The sequence below is a fragment of the Protopterus annectens genome, chromosome 13.part0 (assembly GCF_019279795.1).
Source record: "Protopterus annectens isolate FY-2018-M chromosome 13.part0, PAN1.0, whole genome shotgun sequence".
Classification (NCBI taxonomy): Eukaryota; Metazoa; Chordata; order Ceratodontiformes; family Protopteridae; genus Protopterus; species Protopterus annectens.
In genome coordinates this window covers 631831144-631847008 of record NC_056747.1, presented here as the reverse complement: position 1 = coordinate 631847008, position 15865 = coordinate 631831144, and the positions used below count along the sequence as shown (strand labels likewise).

Genomic DNA, 15865 nt, shown 5'->3' with positions numbered 1-15865 from the left:
CACCTGTGGCTGCAAGGCTTTCAGGTCTTTCCTTACCTGGAGGATTGGCTCCTTTCCGCCCCTCCAGGCATCAACTCTGTCAAGCCAGGGCTTCCCTTATCCAAACCACCCACCAGTTGGGCAGTACCATAAATCTCAACAAATCCTTGTTAAAACCGGTTCAAGTTCTGGACTTCATTGGATCCCAGTTGGACACCATTCAGACCAAGGTTTTCCTGACACCCGACAGACTTCATTGCCTCAAACTTCATGTCTTACACATTCTTCAAGTTCCATCTCCTCCTGCGGAGTTTATTTTAAGGGCATTGGGGTCCATGGTGGCCACAATCTCCCTCGTTCCCACAGTTCAGTTAAACAGGAGGGTGCTCCAATGGACTCTGGTGGTCCAGTGGTCATTTCTAGATGTACCACTATCACATCCTGTTCGTCTGTCGTGAGCATGTATAGATTCTCTTCTCTGATGAATTCAGTCCCTAGATCTTCTTCACGGTCACCTGTTATTCTTCCCATCCCTGTGACCATGGTGAGCATGGACGCCTCCCTACTCAGGTGGGGGGGGGCATTGTTTGGGAAGGACATTTCAAGGCACGTGCTCTTCCCTGGAGACGAGGGGGATACTATTGGCATTGTAAGCTCTTCATGCCCATCTTCTCCAAGGGACAATTGCCATCCAGACAAACAATATGTCGGTAGTCTGGTATATCAACAAACAGGGGGAACCAGGTCTTATCCCTTTTGCAGTGAAGCCATGAGATTGTTGGAGTGGATGATCTCCACCGCCCATTTTCTGGTAGCATCGCACATTCTGGGGAGGGCCAACATTCTAGCGGACAGGCTCAGCAAGTCTATCCTGATGCCTTACAAGTGGTCTCTGAATCCTTCAGTAGTGAAACAGATGTTTCTAATGTGGGGTCAGCCTTGCTGCGATCTCTTCACCTCTCCTTCCAGTGTGAAGTGCAGCGAGTTTTTTACTCTGAACCCCCCTCCAGGGGAGTCCCCCAGAGACACTCTAGTGCATGCGTGGCCCTCCGGTCTTCTCTATGCTTATCCTCCACTTCCCCTGATACCAAAACTCATTCAAAAAGCACAATGGCTGGAGAGCTCAGTCATCCTCATTGCCCCCTTCTGTCCTCACCAAGTATGGTTCCCTTCTCTGTGGTCTCATGTAGTGTGTCCTCCCTGGATGTTGTATCCGATTTTACATCCTTCAGGGATTCCACATCCAGATCTGGCCAATCTGAAGCTCACTGCTTGGCTGCTCCAGTTCCCATGATAGTTATGACTCTTGGGCTATCTTCTCTGGTTAAGATTTTGTGGTAGCAGATCATAGATCTTCCACGAGGAAGGTTTATTCGAGTAAGTGGAAGCGTTTCTCAATTTGGGCATCTTAACAGGATTTGAGTCCCTTCACTGCTCTAGTTCCTGTTATCTTGGAGTTTCTGGCAGGCATTTTTCAACAGGGTGCCAGCTCCACTATGGTTAAAGTTCAGCTGGTGGCTATTTCTGATTTCCACATAGGGAATAATTCAGCCGATCTAGCCTCTTCTAAGCTCTGTAAAGTTTTTCTGAAGGGTACTTTTCTTCTTAGGCCACAGATCAAGGACCCTACGCTTCATTGGGACCTTACTTTGGTCCTTCAAGCTTTGGTTTCTTCCCTCTTTGAACCTGCTGCTTCAGTGGATGTACCGTTCCTGTCTTGAAAGACAGCTTTCCTGATTGCTATTACTTCAGCTAAAAGAGTGTCCCCCTTACGTGATCTTCCATAAAGACATGGTATCTTTGCACACTAATCCTTCCTTTCTGCCTAAAGTGGCCTCAGAATCAAACATCAACCGGGTTATCAACCTCTCTGTCTTCTTTCCGAACTTCCAGAATAAGGGAGAGTATAAATTGCACCTGCTGGATGTTCATAGACAATTGCATTTTCACGTACACAGAACAAAGACCTTCCGCAAGTCCGATCAACTTTTTGTTTCCTATTCTAAGCTCTTTTTAGGGAAATCTGTATCAAAGGTCACCATTGCTCGTTGGATTTCTCAGTGTGTCCTCTTGTATTCAACCAAAGGTGTGTCTCTGCCAGGTCAAGTTAAGGCACATTCTGCAAGGTCTATGGCTACTTCAGCTGCCTTTTGGTCCAAAGTTTCCTTGGATGACATTTGCTATGCGGCTACCTGGGCATCTTCACATACTTTCATCTTCCATTACAAGTTGGATCTTTTCTGCAGAAGTAGGGCATGCTTTGACTCCGTCGTGTTACAGAATATCCTTCCATGAGGGCCTCCCAGGTGTTTGGTAGCTGGAGACTCTGTCCCACAGGTTAAAGAGCAAATGACAACTTCAGATAAAGAAGTTATGCAGTCACCATAACATTCCATCTGAGTTTTTGCTCTTCATTTGTCTTCAACCATCCCTCCCTCCTTCTGCCTTCCTTATATGGACTGTGTGTTGGTCTGGCTGGAAAAGACATGGCCCTTTCTTTGGCATAAATGGTCATTCCTTATGGTACTATCTGGTTTATTGTGCCAAGGGGTAAGACATTGTGTCAGGTTGGGTTGCTCTGGTGGGCAGCAAACTCGATCTGAAGGGAGGAAGGAGATGGGCATTATGGGTAGGGTAGAAGCATGGAGCTCAGATCCGATGCTAGAGAAATGCAGCCGAGTCAGATCTGTCCCGGAGCCATGTCTCAGAGGTTGAAGATAAATGAAGAGCAACAACTCAGATGGAATGTTATGGTCATTACATAACTTCTTTTTGGTATCTAGTAACCTGGTGTGTTAATGTTTTCTTCAGAATGTTTCAAGTACTTCATGTCGCTTCAAGAAGATAGAGGCAGACAGGAGTAGAAAGAAAAAAACGAAAAAAATTGTTCATCTGGAGATAAAAGGTTAACTAGACAGAAATGTTTGCTGTTTGTAATCAGTAGGTTTCCGACAGTTACATGTTAACATCACGGTTATTAGTTCAGAACAACTCAAAGTGTCACTGTTAAAGTTTTATCACTGTGCATTAAAAAATTAGAAAAGAAAATGTCACACAGTTTGTTTACTTGCATATTTCAAGCATTCTAACACTTGTTCCATAAAAAATGTTGACTTTTACATCTCTCAAGAATTCTAATAAATTTCTGAAGTACAGGTGCACCCCTGACACACACATGCGCACACAGTCAAAGACTGAATGTAAACAAAGAGGCCGAATTATTATAAAGGTAGATTTTGTGTCGTACTTATCTTGCTGGTCTTCTGTTGTTATTGTATGTCCTTCTTTCTACTGAAATAAAGCAAAGAATGTGAATAATGCATTACTAAATGTAGTCTTTACTGTGGTTGGGGTATGGGTCAACTAAACCCAAAAGTGAGGAGTATAGTGACTCTGGTTTACATCAGAGTAGTTGTACAGAATATTTTGTTTATTAGTCTGTTTACCATAACACATAAATATGAAAAAGCATGTAGGACAGGTTTCAAGGAATATTATATGTAGGAATGAGATTGATGGTGCTTCATCTCTGCCAAAGTAAAAACTGAAGTTGCAAGGAAAATAATATATCCTTTTGTAATATATGGGAAATACTCCAGAATTAAATTTTATTAAATTAATTTTTTATTCTAATTACACTAGAATTAATTTATACATGAGACTTAGAAGAAAATCAACTTTCTGACCAAGTAATTTGTCTTTTGCATTATTTTACAACAACACGGGGTTCTAAAACCTCATTCCTTAAAACTTGATTTTTTTTGTAATAGTTAATGGTTGCTAGACCGAACTAACAGCAGACATTCTCGTGCAAGTGATGCTGTACTGCAGTGTACTGCTAGTGCAGCTTTACAAAGAAGCTGTGTGCTACACACCTTGCCTGCTGTTCCAGCCTGGTTTAAAATTTGGTGGGAATCTGTTTCAGCAGTGTCACTGTCACAGCAGCCATATGGCAAGTTGCTATAACATGGAAAATGTTCTCTGTGCCATTGTTTTATATAGAAGACATCGACATGCTTTGGCATAGTGCAACAAACACTATAGAAGTATAAGGCTCACTGTGAGTACTATTCTCTCCTTGGAAATTCCATCCCTTAATATAATCCTTCCTTATGCGGGATTAGGTATGCAAGCACTAAGACAAAACTTTTAAGAGACTTAATATCATACTATCCAAAGAAATATGTAATGAAAGATAATTTATTTTATTTGCTGACATCTCCTGAAGTCCTCAGTTTAACCTCTCTCTATTTTTACATCAATAGGTCTGTGGGCAGGGCTGCTCATCTGTTCAGCTTGCCAGTCTGTGCTTTTCTTAATAATGTGCTTCAGAATGAACTGGAACAAAGCAGCAGATGAGGTAAGTGATATGCAGATAGAGCCTTTGCTCACATGCTAGGTTTATCCATTCTTCCATTCAGCATTTCTCATAATTTTTCTTTGCTAGAATTAGAAGCTTCCGCAGTTGTGGACATACATATTCAGCAACAATGTACATGGTGATGCTATGCTTTGACTACCTATACATGTTTATTCCCTGTGTGCATCAGTCTATTTTTCACCACAATCACAGTTCAGATTTTGGGTCTTGCTGTCTGATGAAAAAGTTCCTACCTTTGCATGACTTTGGGGTAATCTGTGGTGCAGAACCCACATTTGGAGAATGGTGAAAGAAAGTTTCTAACAGGATTGGTGGAAGACTTGTTCTCTGCAGCCAGTGGTTTTGACACACAAGACAACTTCACGGTTAGTAGGGGTTTGATTTGTTTATCATGTCAGTAAAGGACTTCAGACTTGGAAGAGCCACAGTCACAAAATGTGCCTGGGAGTGCTTACACTGATTTTCTCCCGTTTGCTGTCTCTGTCTCTGGTGAACAAGTCCACCTGCCGTGAGTATGCCTGACCTGATCATGGGAGAAGCCTCTCAAGTTATTCAATTATAAACCTGAGGATGCTTGATGCCAAGGCTTCATTTCTGAGGGCTCCACCCCCCCCCCCCCCAAGTCAGGTTGGATTAGTCAGTCCTAGCAGCCTAGCAGAGAAGTTACAAGGTAAGATTTGCCAGGGTCTGCCTAGTAGGTGGGAGAGAAAGCAACATTTTTTCATTCTTGGTTGTAGCTAGAGTCATGGAAATATGATTCCACCTTTAGAGAATTGAATGCCAGTGCCTGGTCCAGCACAGGCATCTACTCCTTGCGTACAAGATCCATTTAGTTTGACTTCCCAGGGTGAGGATTTCACACACAATTGCCTGAGTCATGACAAGATTCTTATTTCAGGTCTTTCATAGGGTGTAGATCTCCCTCCTTTGCAAGTGACTATGAGATGGGGTATATGGGAGAGAGCTTAATTTTTGGATTATGTAAAGCTTCAGAGTATCTGAGCTCCTTTAGCTTTTTTGGGAGAGGATACTTCCCTTTGGACTGCAATGTAGTATACTAGAGCCTGCTTTTCACAGACATGCCCCATTTTGTTCCTGAGGTACTTTGCCACCAAACTCCTGTGGTCATTCTTTCCTTGGAGCTGGACTTTGTTGTATTCATTATAGCTAATAATCATGCTTACTTTGCAGTTTCATCCCTTGGGGCATGGATGCTTTGTGCTGCCCTTCAGTTGAATGAAGTGATGCATTCTGTAAATATTCTAGTTCTGACTTCTTTATGGTCTTGGTGAGACTTTGCATATACCATGTCTTATGTCCTTCTGGATTGTGTACAGTCTAGCTTGAGAGGAGGACACATCTGACAGAAGAATATATACCTCTGCCCTACTGAGGCTTAGGTGAAATGAATAGCAATGACTCCTTATTTGAATTCCAGTTCCATTTGCTGCAGGAAGTGCTGGCAGCACTTGAAGCCTTGTTTGACTCTGAGCTATGAGTGGATCTTTCCTTGATCCTGTTTACTGCTGTGGTAATGCACAACCACCTTAAACACTCTCTGGTGGCTGCAAAGTCCCAGTGTGCATTTACAGATGCTTTGGCTGACATCATCTCCTCTGAGGGATGAGATTTGCAGCCTTCCTCCTGACGCTTCCTTCAGCAGTAACATGCTTTTTGAGTCAGGTTGCAGTTTTAGCTTGATGACTTCCCTGTCAGCTCCCATTTAGATCAGGGTGAACTACTCTCTTACCATATGTGTACCTGCTTTTCCATGAGCTAGGAGAGGCCCTGCAGCCGCACACGGCCAGGCCTAACCACTTATTAATAATTGTGTAGTATCCAGACACCCCTAATGTTTTTTTTGGTTGGTCTTCACTTTATGGATGAATCTCTGCTGTGCCGTGGGGGAAGGCAGCTGTCCTGGCTCATTCCACTGAGAGAAGTACTTATCGCAGATTAGCAGAAAAAGGCTTGCTCTGACTGGCTGCTCCTGCTATTATTCATTCCTTTCTTCTTAAGTTTGCACCATTGCAGAGAAGTAAATCAGATCTAGACCTACCACCCAGTATGTAGTAGAGGTTGTTTCTTGTGTTGGGGAAGGTCTTTCTCTTCTCTCTTCAGACTAGGATGGCCTTTTTTGTAGTCCTTTGGTTAGGAATAATTTCTCTTGATGGCCTTATTGCCCATTTCTTTCTCCTCAAAAGCTTGAAGGAAGAGACTGCTGAGAAGTTTCACCCTTGTTTAGGGATTGGTGTGTGTGTGTGGGGGGTATATTGTTCACCCCAAGCATTTTTTATTTTTTTGGGTGGACATCTGTTAAGATATTGGCCTATGTGATGCTGTAGTCCCTAGAGCCATTCAAGGTGTTGGTTGCTGGAGCAGACTCCTGCAATAAAGAAATCCCCTCTGCATCCCCTTTGTGAGGTTCTGACTGCAGGTTATCCTACCTAAAATTACTGGGGCAGGAGTTTAATCCCCTGATTTCCCCTTTGGTAATCCAGTGGGATGCCCTTCTCTGGCATAGGGTTCGTCCTTGTACATCTTCATGTACAGCTGTACATATTTCTACTTCATTTCAACTGGGTACACTTCTCCCTCTGTGGACAGAATTGTAACTTGTACCACTGTTTTCATCTTCTAGGAGATTTAGATATCTTTTTTTGTACCATATTTCCTCATATGGAGCTTGGGGGGGCAAGCTAGAGGTCTTGTTCAGGCCATTCTAACAGCCCTTCCTTTTAAGATTTGTTCTTTCACCCCATTTTGGAGATCCTTTCCCTTGCTTGGAATGTGAACTTCTAATTTGACATACTTGCCTGTCACTGAGTCTTGGTCCCATCTCTGTAATCTTCCTGTCAGCATTGTCTTCACAAGCTATCTTATTTTTCTGGATTGTGAATGGAGTGTCCTCACTCATTTGCCATGATAAGCTTTTCTTTCTGTTGTGAGAGTTATCTTCTTCCCTGGAGAAATCCTTTCTTCTCCCGGTTCCTTACAGGGTATAGGAGCTAAAAGAAAGAGGAGCCTTCTCACTGCTGAGAGCAGTTCAGTCTTTTGCAGGATACGGTGGGGGTTCTGTCCAAAAATGATTGTGTTCAGGTTCAGAAAGACTGCTAGTTTGTTTCCTGGCAACCTAAGATTGTGTGTGTGTGTGTGTGTGTGTGTGTGTGTGTGTGTGTGTGTGTGTGTGTGTGTGTGTTGGAGAGGGTCCACAGTTGCCTTCACCTGTGTAGGCCAGGCAATTACGTTCTCAGCAGCACTGAACATTTTGCCTGCTGGCCCTAGCAGCAGTGTAATTTGCCTCCAATGTTTCATGGTTTTTCCTTTGCAGCCTTGGGTATCATAACCTTTTGAGTCAGCAACATATCCTTTACAAGAATGGCCATGGAGTAGGGGCATTTTAGGTATGAGTTCCTCAATATTCAGTCTTCTCAGAGATCCACCCTAGTGGCTTTACTGTCTGGGACGTGGCACAACCATCAAGATATTCTATATGTATATTCGATATGTGTAAGACACATTCTTATAGTATCAGCTCAGTGACTTTCCTTGATAGTTTAGGTATACCCCATCTCTCCAGTGCTTCCTACATCTGGTCTTGACTTCCTGATTTCCATGCAAGTCAGAGAAGTGCATATATACTATTGATAATCAGGTGTTAGCAACGGAGATGCCAGAATTGTATGAAGTTGCTTGCTGATGGTAAGGGAATAAATTGGTTGATGTTTGGGATTAGCATGCTTATGTAGTCTGAGCACATGATGTCACAGTATACATCATCATGGATACTTCTTTGGCCATGAGCATGAGAACTTCCGAAAAAGGATGTTGAACATAGATTGATGGAGAATATAAAAAAATCATATGAACCGATCAAAGGAGGAATTATCTTCTTTGATCAGATAATAAAATAATAATATTAACAAATAAAGGACTCTAAAAGTGTGCAAGGATAAAAAAATGTTGTGTATTTTTGGATCTGATGTTCTTTTCATTTTTTTCTCACCCTTTGGTATCAAATCTGACCTCGGATCCAATTTGGATGTATTTACTAGACTCTCCGATCCAACTCTCGAGCTCCTTCCACCCACAGTACCCCAGTCAACCTGCAGTACCTCAGATCTCATTTGCCACCATATCTTTACAACACAAATCCTTCTCAAGAGCTTTTGGGCATAATATCCTTTTTCAGTGAGTGCAGTTTCCTTATTTTTTATTATAATCTTCAACTTTTCTCATCGCCTACCTCCTTTACCTACTTACTCACAAGTATTTCTATCACATTAGGATTAAATATTAGCTTCCTTTTTAGATCTGTTCTATTTTTTCTACCTAAGGTAGCTCTTGATACTATTGCTGGTACTTTTCCTTCCCTCTTTTTTCTTTCTTTCTACCTACCTCTGGGGACAGTCGGGGGCACTTGTGTCTGTATCCAGATGCATGGGCATCAATAACAAAATATTTTTGCATGCTAAAAATCATATCCAGAGGTTATTTCATACCATTTTCTCAGATTCCCCCAACCAAAAGATAAAGGCTCCCCAATGATCCACCCATTCAGAGGGAAGCAGCAACTCAAGGAATTCAAAAGCTGCTGGACAAGAGAGTTATCCAGGGGTTTCCACCAGATCAGAAGGATTCAGAACTTACTCAAGATCATTGTTAATGCCAAAGAAAACCGTGAACCCGAGACCAGTTCTGTATCTAAGCAAACTGAATCAATTTGTAAAGAAGAGAAAAGTTCTGAATGCCCATGGTTCAGTCCATTCTGCCACTTGTACAGAAAGGACGATTGGATGTGGTCTGTTGATCTTCGGGACGTGTACAATCTCATCAAGATGAACAGACAATCAATAAGATTTCTGCACTTTTGGCTGGGGGCCATTTACTACCAGTTCATAGCCCTGCCATTTGGTCTCACCACAGCCCCCAAGTTGTTTACCAAATATATGGTAGTGGTGGTAGCTCACTTGAGACTGCTGGGATTCCGAGTGTTTCCATACCTAAATGACTGGCTCCTCATTACATCAACCAGGCATCTCCTAGAGAAATCCAGGGACTTCTTGCTGCAGTTATGTCAACCTCTAGGCATCTCAATCAACATCTGCAAGTGTCATCTTCAACCCATTCAGAGCCAGGAGTTCATAGGTGCTCAGCTGAACACAGTCAGTCAGATAGCCTCCCTTCCATCACGCTGAGTACTGACCATCAGGTGTCAAGTGGAACAAGTTTATTGCATACCCTTCTCCCCCAGCCAGACTTAGTCTTTAGGCCCTAGGTCAGTGGCAGCAGCCATAACCTTGGTTACTATGGCCTGTTTATATATGCACATTCTTCAGTGGATTCTAGCTGCTCAGTAGTCAGCTCTTTGCCATCCCTCGTCCTTACCAGTCAAACTCACCAGTGTATCCAAAGACCATCCAAATTGGTGGATACAGTCAGACAAAGTTTTCCAGGGATGCCCTCTTGTTCCTTCGACCCCAGTAGCCATGGTAACCACGGACACCTCCCAACTGGGGTGGGTGGAGGGTATTTCTTGGGATGGCCTCCAGAAGAGACTGATTTGCATATCAATGTCCTGGAGTTGAGCAGTCCTCCTCGAATTGCAGGCCTTCCAGGATGCCCTTCCACTTGGGATGATTGCGATTCAAACCAATAACATCTCTGTGGTTTGTACATCAACAAACGGGGGTGGGGGGCTGACATGAGAGACAGTGAAAATGTAGTAGTGGATGATCTCCTCCAACCACTTTTTTATGGCAATGATCATACTGGGGAAATCCAGCGTGTTAGTGGATAAACTGAGCAGGTCCATTCTGATGCCTTATGACTGGTCTCTCAGTCAGTGGTAGAGAGAAATTTCTGTTAATGGGCCAACCTTGCTGTGATCTCTTTGCATCTCCCACAACAGCAAGTGCAGCAGGTTATTTGCCCTAATCCCCCCCTCCAGGGGAGTCACCAAGAAATGCTCTAGTCCATGTTTGGCCCTCTGGTCTTCTTTATGCTTATTCCCAGCTACGTCTAATTCTAAAATTCTTACAGAAGGCACTTTGGTTGAAGAGCACGGTTATCTTCATTGCCCCTTTTTGGCCTCGTGAAGTGTGGTTCCCTTTCCTTTGGTCTCATCTTCTACGTCTCCCCTGGAAACTAAACCCTAGTCCAGACCGTCTCTTTAATCCCACAGATTTAGATCAAGACCTTCCAGGCCTCAGGTTGACTGCATGGTTTCTCCAATTCCACTGATAGACAGCCCAGGCTTTCCTTCCCAGTCTGACAGATACTGCTATCTCCCCACAAGGCCTCTACAAGGAAGATCTACAAAAGCAAATGGAAGAAGTTCCCACCCAGTCTGACAGATACAAATATCTTCCCTCAAAGCCTCTACTAGGAAGATATATAGAAGTAAATGGAAAAAAAATCTATTTGGGTTCTACAGAGAGATTTGGACTCCTTCAGTGCTCCTACTTCTCCTGTCCTAGAGTTTTTTGCATCTATTTTTCACGAAGAAGCTAGTTTCTCTATTATCAAAGTGCATTTGGCAGCCATATATAATTTTCATTCAGACAAAAATTCTCTAACTTCTTCAAAATTGTGGAAAGCTGTTCTCAAAGGTATTTTTTTAGTTAGGGGCCAATGAAGGTCCCCACCCCACCCTTGGCTTTGACAGTTGTGCTGCAAGGGTTAACTCAGAACCTCTTTGAACCATCAGCTAAATCTGATTCAAAATTTTTGTCCTGGAACACTGTCTTTCTAGTGGCCATTACATCTGTGAGACGAGTTTCCAAACTCCAGGCTTTCTCTTCTAAATTTCCATATCTTCCTCAAAGACAGGGTTACCTTACGGATCAGTCCATCCTTTTTGCCTAAAGTAGTCTCCAAAATGAATATTAATTAAACCATTAGTTTGCCTCTTTTCTTTCCCAACTTTGCTGACAAAGGCGAATACATGCTTCATCTTTTGGATGTATATATACAAACTCCATTTTTATCTCCATAGAGCAAAAGATTTCAGAAAGTCAGAGCAATTATCTCTTTCTCCCCAAACAAATTGGACTCAACAGTTTCTAAAATTATCCTAGCCAAATGGCTTACTGATTGCTTTTCCTTTGTTTACAGTCAGCAAAGTCTGTCCCTGCTTGGGCCTCTACTACATCATGTGCTTTCTGGTCTAGAACTTCTATTGACGACATTTGTACCGCAGCTACCTGGTCTAATGCTCATACCATTATTACTCATTACAAATGGGATTTGACTTCCAGAAGCAGGGCTGCATTTGATTCTGCAGTACTCCGAGATATCCTTCCTTGAGGGCCACCCAAGGTTCACATAGCTGGGGACTCTGTCCCAGTGGTTGAGGAACGAATGAAAAGGACAACATCAGATATTAAATTTTGTTTTCAACGTAACTATGCATCTATATTGTCCATTTTCATTCTTCCTCAACTCCACACTCTCCATCCTCTTCCTGTTAGATCCTGGAGTGACTTTATGGTTATTGTGGAGCCACTGTTCCAGATGTGAGCCCATTCTGCAACTGCTAGCCTTACTTTTGTCTTAACCTAGGGTTAATAGTTCCTGTGGCTTAAAAGGCAGTAAAACCAATCTGAGGCATTGCAGGTTGACTGGGGCATTATAGATAGATGGAGGAGTTCGACAGTTGGATCTGAGAGTCTAGTAAATGTAGCTGAGTCAGATCCGAGGTCGAAGGTTGAGGAAAAATGAAAATGGGCAACACAGATGCATAGTTATGGTAAATGCATAACTTTAATTTTTGCATTTGCAGAGTCTTGTTGGCATATGTCTTAGCTGGAGAACTGCTGAAGTCTTCAGCTCAGTTTCCAGCTACTCATTTCTGCAGGATTGACTGTGAATACCTACAAACCCATTAAGACCAAAGCTCCATAACAGGCATTGAATAACTTAAAGAAGAAAGATGCTTTACATTAAAAAAAAAACTACCAATGAAAATTACAAAACAGGTTTTATTGCAGAGATATCAGAAATAATATGAATATTTCCTTAGTAAGTGTTAAGGAATCAGAAAAAAATAACTGAAAAAAAATCATGCAGCAAGTGGCATGGCAGTAGATACGGTTGCAACCCGTCCCGTTGTCAGCGGGACACTCACGGTTTGAGTGCTCTCATCCCGCTTCCCGCGCTCACCAAGCGTGGAACTTTAAAAGTCCCGTTTTTTCCCCTTTGCGCTTGCAGCGCTTCGCATTTTAAAATTGCCGCGGAAAAGCCGAAAATACTTCCGGTTTTTCCACGGCAATGCGGCTACGTCACCACCCGGACCTGCAGTTAGAGGGATTCTCTGCTAGGTCCGGGTGGTAATGCAGCACAGTAATTGGCTGCAGCTATTTGTAGGGGGCGGGAACTTCTTGTGAAGAGCCCCATAATGGTCGCAGCTATAGAGCACTAAGCTCTATAGCAGCTGCGACAAAAGATCTGATTTTTTTCGCCAGCATTGAAGCCAGCATTGAAGCCAAGCCAGCAAGGGAGCCAGCCAGCAAGGGAGCCAGCCCAGCCAGCCAGGGAGCCAGCCCAGCCAGCCAGCCAGGGAGCCAGCCCAGCCAGCCAGCCAGGGAGCCAGCCCAGCCAGCCAGCCAGGGAGCCAGCCCAGCCAGCCAGCCAGGGAGCCAGCCCAGCCAGCCAGCAAGGGAGCCAGCCCAGCCAGCCAGCCAGCCCAGCCAGCAAGGGAGCCAGCCAGGATAGGAAAGAAGCCAGCAAGGGAGCCAGCCAGCCCAGCAATAACTGAGTGGTAAGTAGATAATTGCATTTTGTGGCTTTAGTTATTTAAAATGGGAATAGTGTGCTTTATTTAAGTTTTTAATGTTTAGAGGTAGATGGGGATGTAGTATGTAGTATTTAAATCTGTGCAGTGGTTATTTTGAGACTTTTGTACTAGTTTAAAATGGGAATATATTGTGGTTTAATTTTTTTAATGTTTAAAGGCAGATGGTGGGTGCAGTACGCAATATTTAAATCTGTAGTAGTTAGTTTGATATTTTTGTGTAGTCTTTTTTAAAGATATAAAACCTGAATGTATATGTAATTGTTATTATGCTTGGGGGGTATGATTTGGAAGCATTACTTTTAAAAGGCTGAACTGTGTATAGAAGTTGTTTGTTTCTGTTGGGGGGGCAGTGAAATATAAACTTAGTGTGATGCATTTCTATTGTCGTAGCTTTTCTGGGTATTGTCTGTATGCATATAGGAATTGTTTGAGCATAGTTTGTACTTTTTTTTGTATGGAAATATGCACTATAATGCTGTTTTCAGGAAGTTACGATGTACTGTTTAGGTAATTTTTCCTGTTCCTGCAAGTCCATGTCTGTGGTACAAGTCTACCTTTTGAGGGGGAATGTTAACAGTTAATGTAATTCATTTTTTATTCTAGTAGGTACACGTTGCCAATTTGCCAAAGCTGTTTCAAGATTGTTTTCATTTATACTTGTAAATGTGTGCATTTAATTTATTATGCATTTTTAATAAGGTTAAAATGTACTGTTTTGCTTGTAATGTGAATATGGGTGTGTTACTTTTACTTGGGGCTGTTTATTGCATTGCTGTGCTGCATTAATTGCTATGTTTTGAGGTAAAAGGAGCCCATGGAGTCTGCTGTACATTGTAGTTTGTTACTTCTCTTGCAAGAAGTATTTTTAAAAGTTAAAATGTTTGGACTTTTCCCATTTATTTATTTTTTTTTTTGTGGATGGATGCTCTGAAGTTAATGCAATGTATTTCAGATTGTGCTAAACCATGTTACAGGGTAGTTTGCGTCTAAGTAGCAAAGTTTTTATTTTGTGTTTTAGTGATGTCTTCAACATACTTATTTACTGTTTTCATTATAATCAGATTATGACCAGTGCTGCTGTTGGGCATGTTTATTAATAGATCATTGCTGTGTAAATTAGTGCCATACATTTCTTAACTGCTGTGGTCAAAAGCTAAATTAGGTCTATGGTATCCACTGTGCATTGTCATTCATTTTACTGTTTTTGGTTCAGTGAATATGGTTAACTTTTTGTCTTGTGGGGTGTGGTGGGCATGTTCAGTGGTAAAAATAATGCATTTCATTTTCTACAAGCTGTGTTAATGTTAGTCTTCAATGGCCAAAATGCCCCCTACATTACCTCATTTACTATTTGACCTTTTCAAACTGTTTGTAAACTCTTTTTGCTCCATTCCTCTATTTAGCATGCCAATGTTTTTCGAGACAGTTCTTTCACATGCCAATGTTTTTCGAGCCAGTTCTTTCGCATGCCAATGTTTTTCAAGCCAGTTCTTTCATGTGCCAATGTTTTTCAAGACAGTTCGTGTGCCAATGTTTTTCGAGCCAGTTCTTTCGCATGCCAATGTTTTTCGAGCCAGTTCTTTCACATGCCAATGTTTTTCAAGCCAGCTCTTTCATGTGCCAATGTTTTTCAAGACAGTTTGTGTGCCAATGTTTTTCGAGCCAGTTTCGCATGCCAATGTTTTTCGAGCCAGTTCTTTCACATGCCAATGTTTTTCGAGCCAGTTTTCGCATGCCAATGTTTTTCGAGCCAGCTCTTTCATGTGCCAATGTTTTTCAAGACAGTTCGTGTGCCAATCTTTTTCGAGCCAGTTTCGCATGCCAATGTTTTTCAAGCCAGTTCTTTCGCATGCCAATGTTTTTCGAGCCAGTTTTTTGTGTGCCAATTAAGCCAGTTCATTTGTGCTGTGCAGCAATATGTTACTGAACCCTACTAACAGTGTTGGTCAATATGTTGCATATCAGGTAAGTACAGATTCAAGCATGAAGAGAGCAGCAACTTCATCACAGTCAACCAGCAGCAAGAGAATGTGCAAGTGGCAGGACGTTTGGAAAACAGAATTTGACTGGATCGAGATGCACTGATGTCAAAGCATTCTGCAGGTACTGCAAGAGAGAATTTCTAGTGACCCACGGTGGAAGAAATGATGTCGCACGACATGAGGCAACTGAACAACATAAGACTGCCATTCTTCAAGCTAAATCCACTCACCTGATGACAAAGTGGGCAAGGAATGCAAACCTTGAGGGACCAGAACTTAGAATCATTGCAGCAGAAGCCTCTGAGGTTTTCCATGCTGTTAAGCACAATATTTCATATAACAGCTTGGACTGTGCAGTAAAGTTGGCCAGCCAGTTGTACAGTGACTCAGACACTGCAAAGAAACTATCTTGTGGCAGAACCAAGGCTGAAGCCATAGTTGAAAATGTTTTGGGGCCACACTCATTGGAATGCCTCCTGCATGACCTTCAAAAGCCAGGTACTTCATTTGCAATTTCATCAGATGCTTCCAACAAGGGAACATAAAATTATTTCCCCTTGTTGTGAGGTATTTTTCTAAAGGAGAAGGGGTGGTGAATGGCCTTTTGGACTTCTATGAAGACCCTGACGAATCTGCACAGGCTATTTCACAGCAAATTTCCAACATTATGGAAAGGCATTCCTTGCCCTGGAACCATATTTCAGCTTATGGGGCTGATAATGCCAG

General features: G+C 42.5%; 1 protein-coding gene across 1 annotated transcript in view; it reads left to right on the top strand.

Moving 5' to 3' along the window:
• Positions 1–15865, top strand: part of LOC122787540 (multidrug and toxin extrusion protein 1-like) — a 1007044-nt gene that overhangs the window by 948500 nt on the left and 42679 nt on the right. The window contains exon 15 of the mRNA XM_044054311.1: positions 4245–4339. Coding sequence (XP_043910246.1) covers positions 4245–4339 — 95 coding nt within the window. The remainder of the gene's footprint in view (positions 1–4244; positions 4340–15865) is intronic.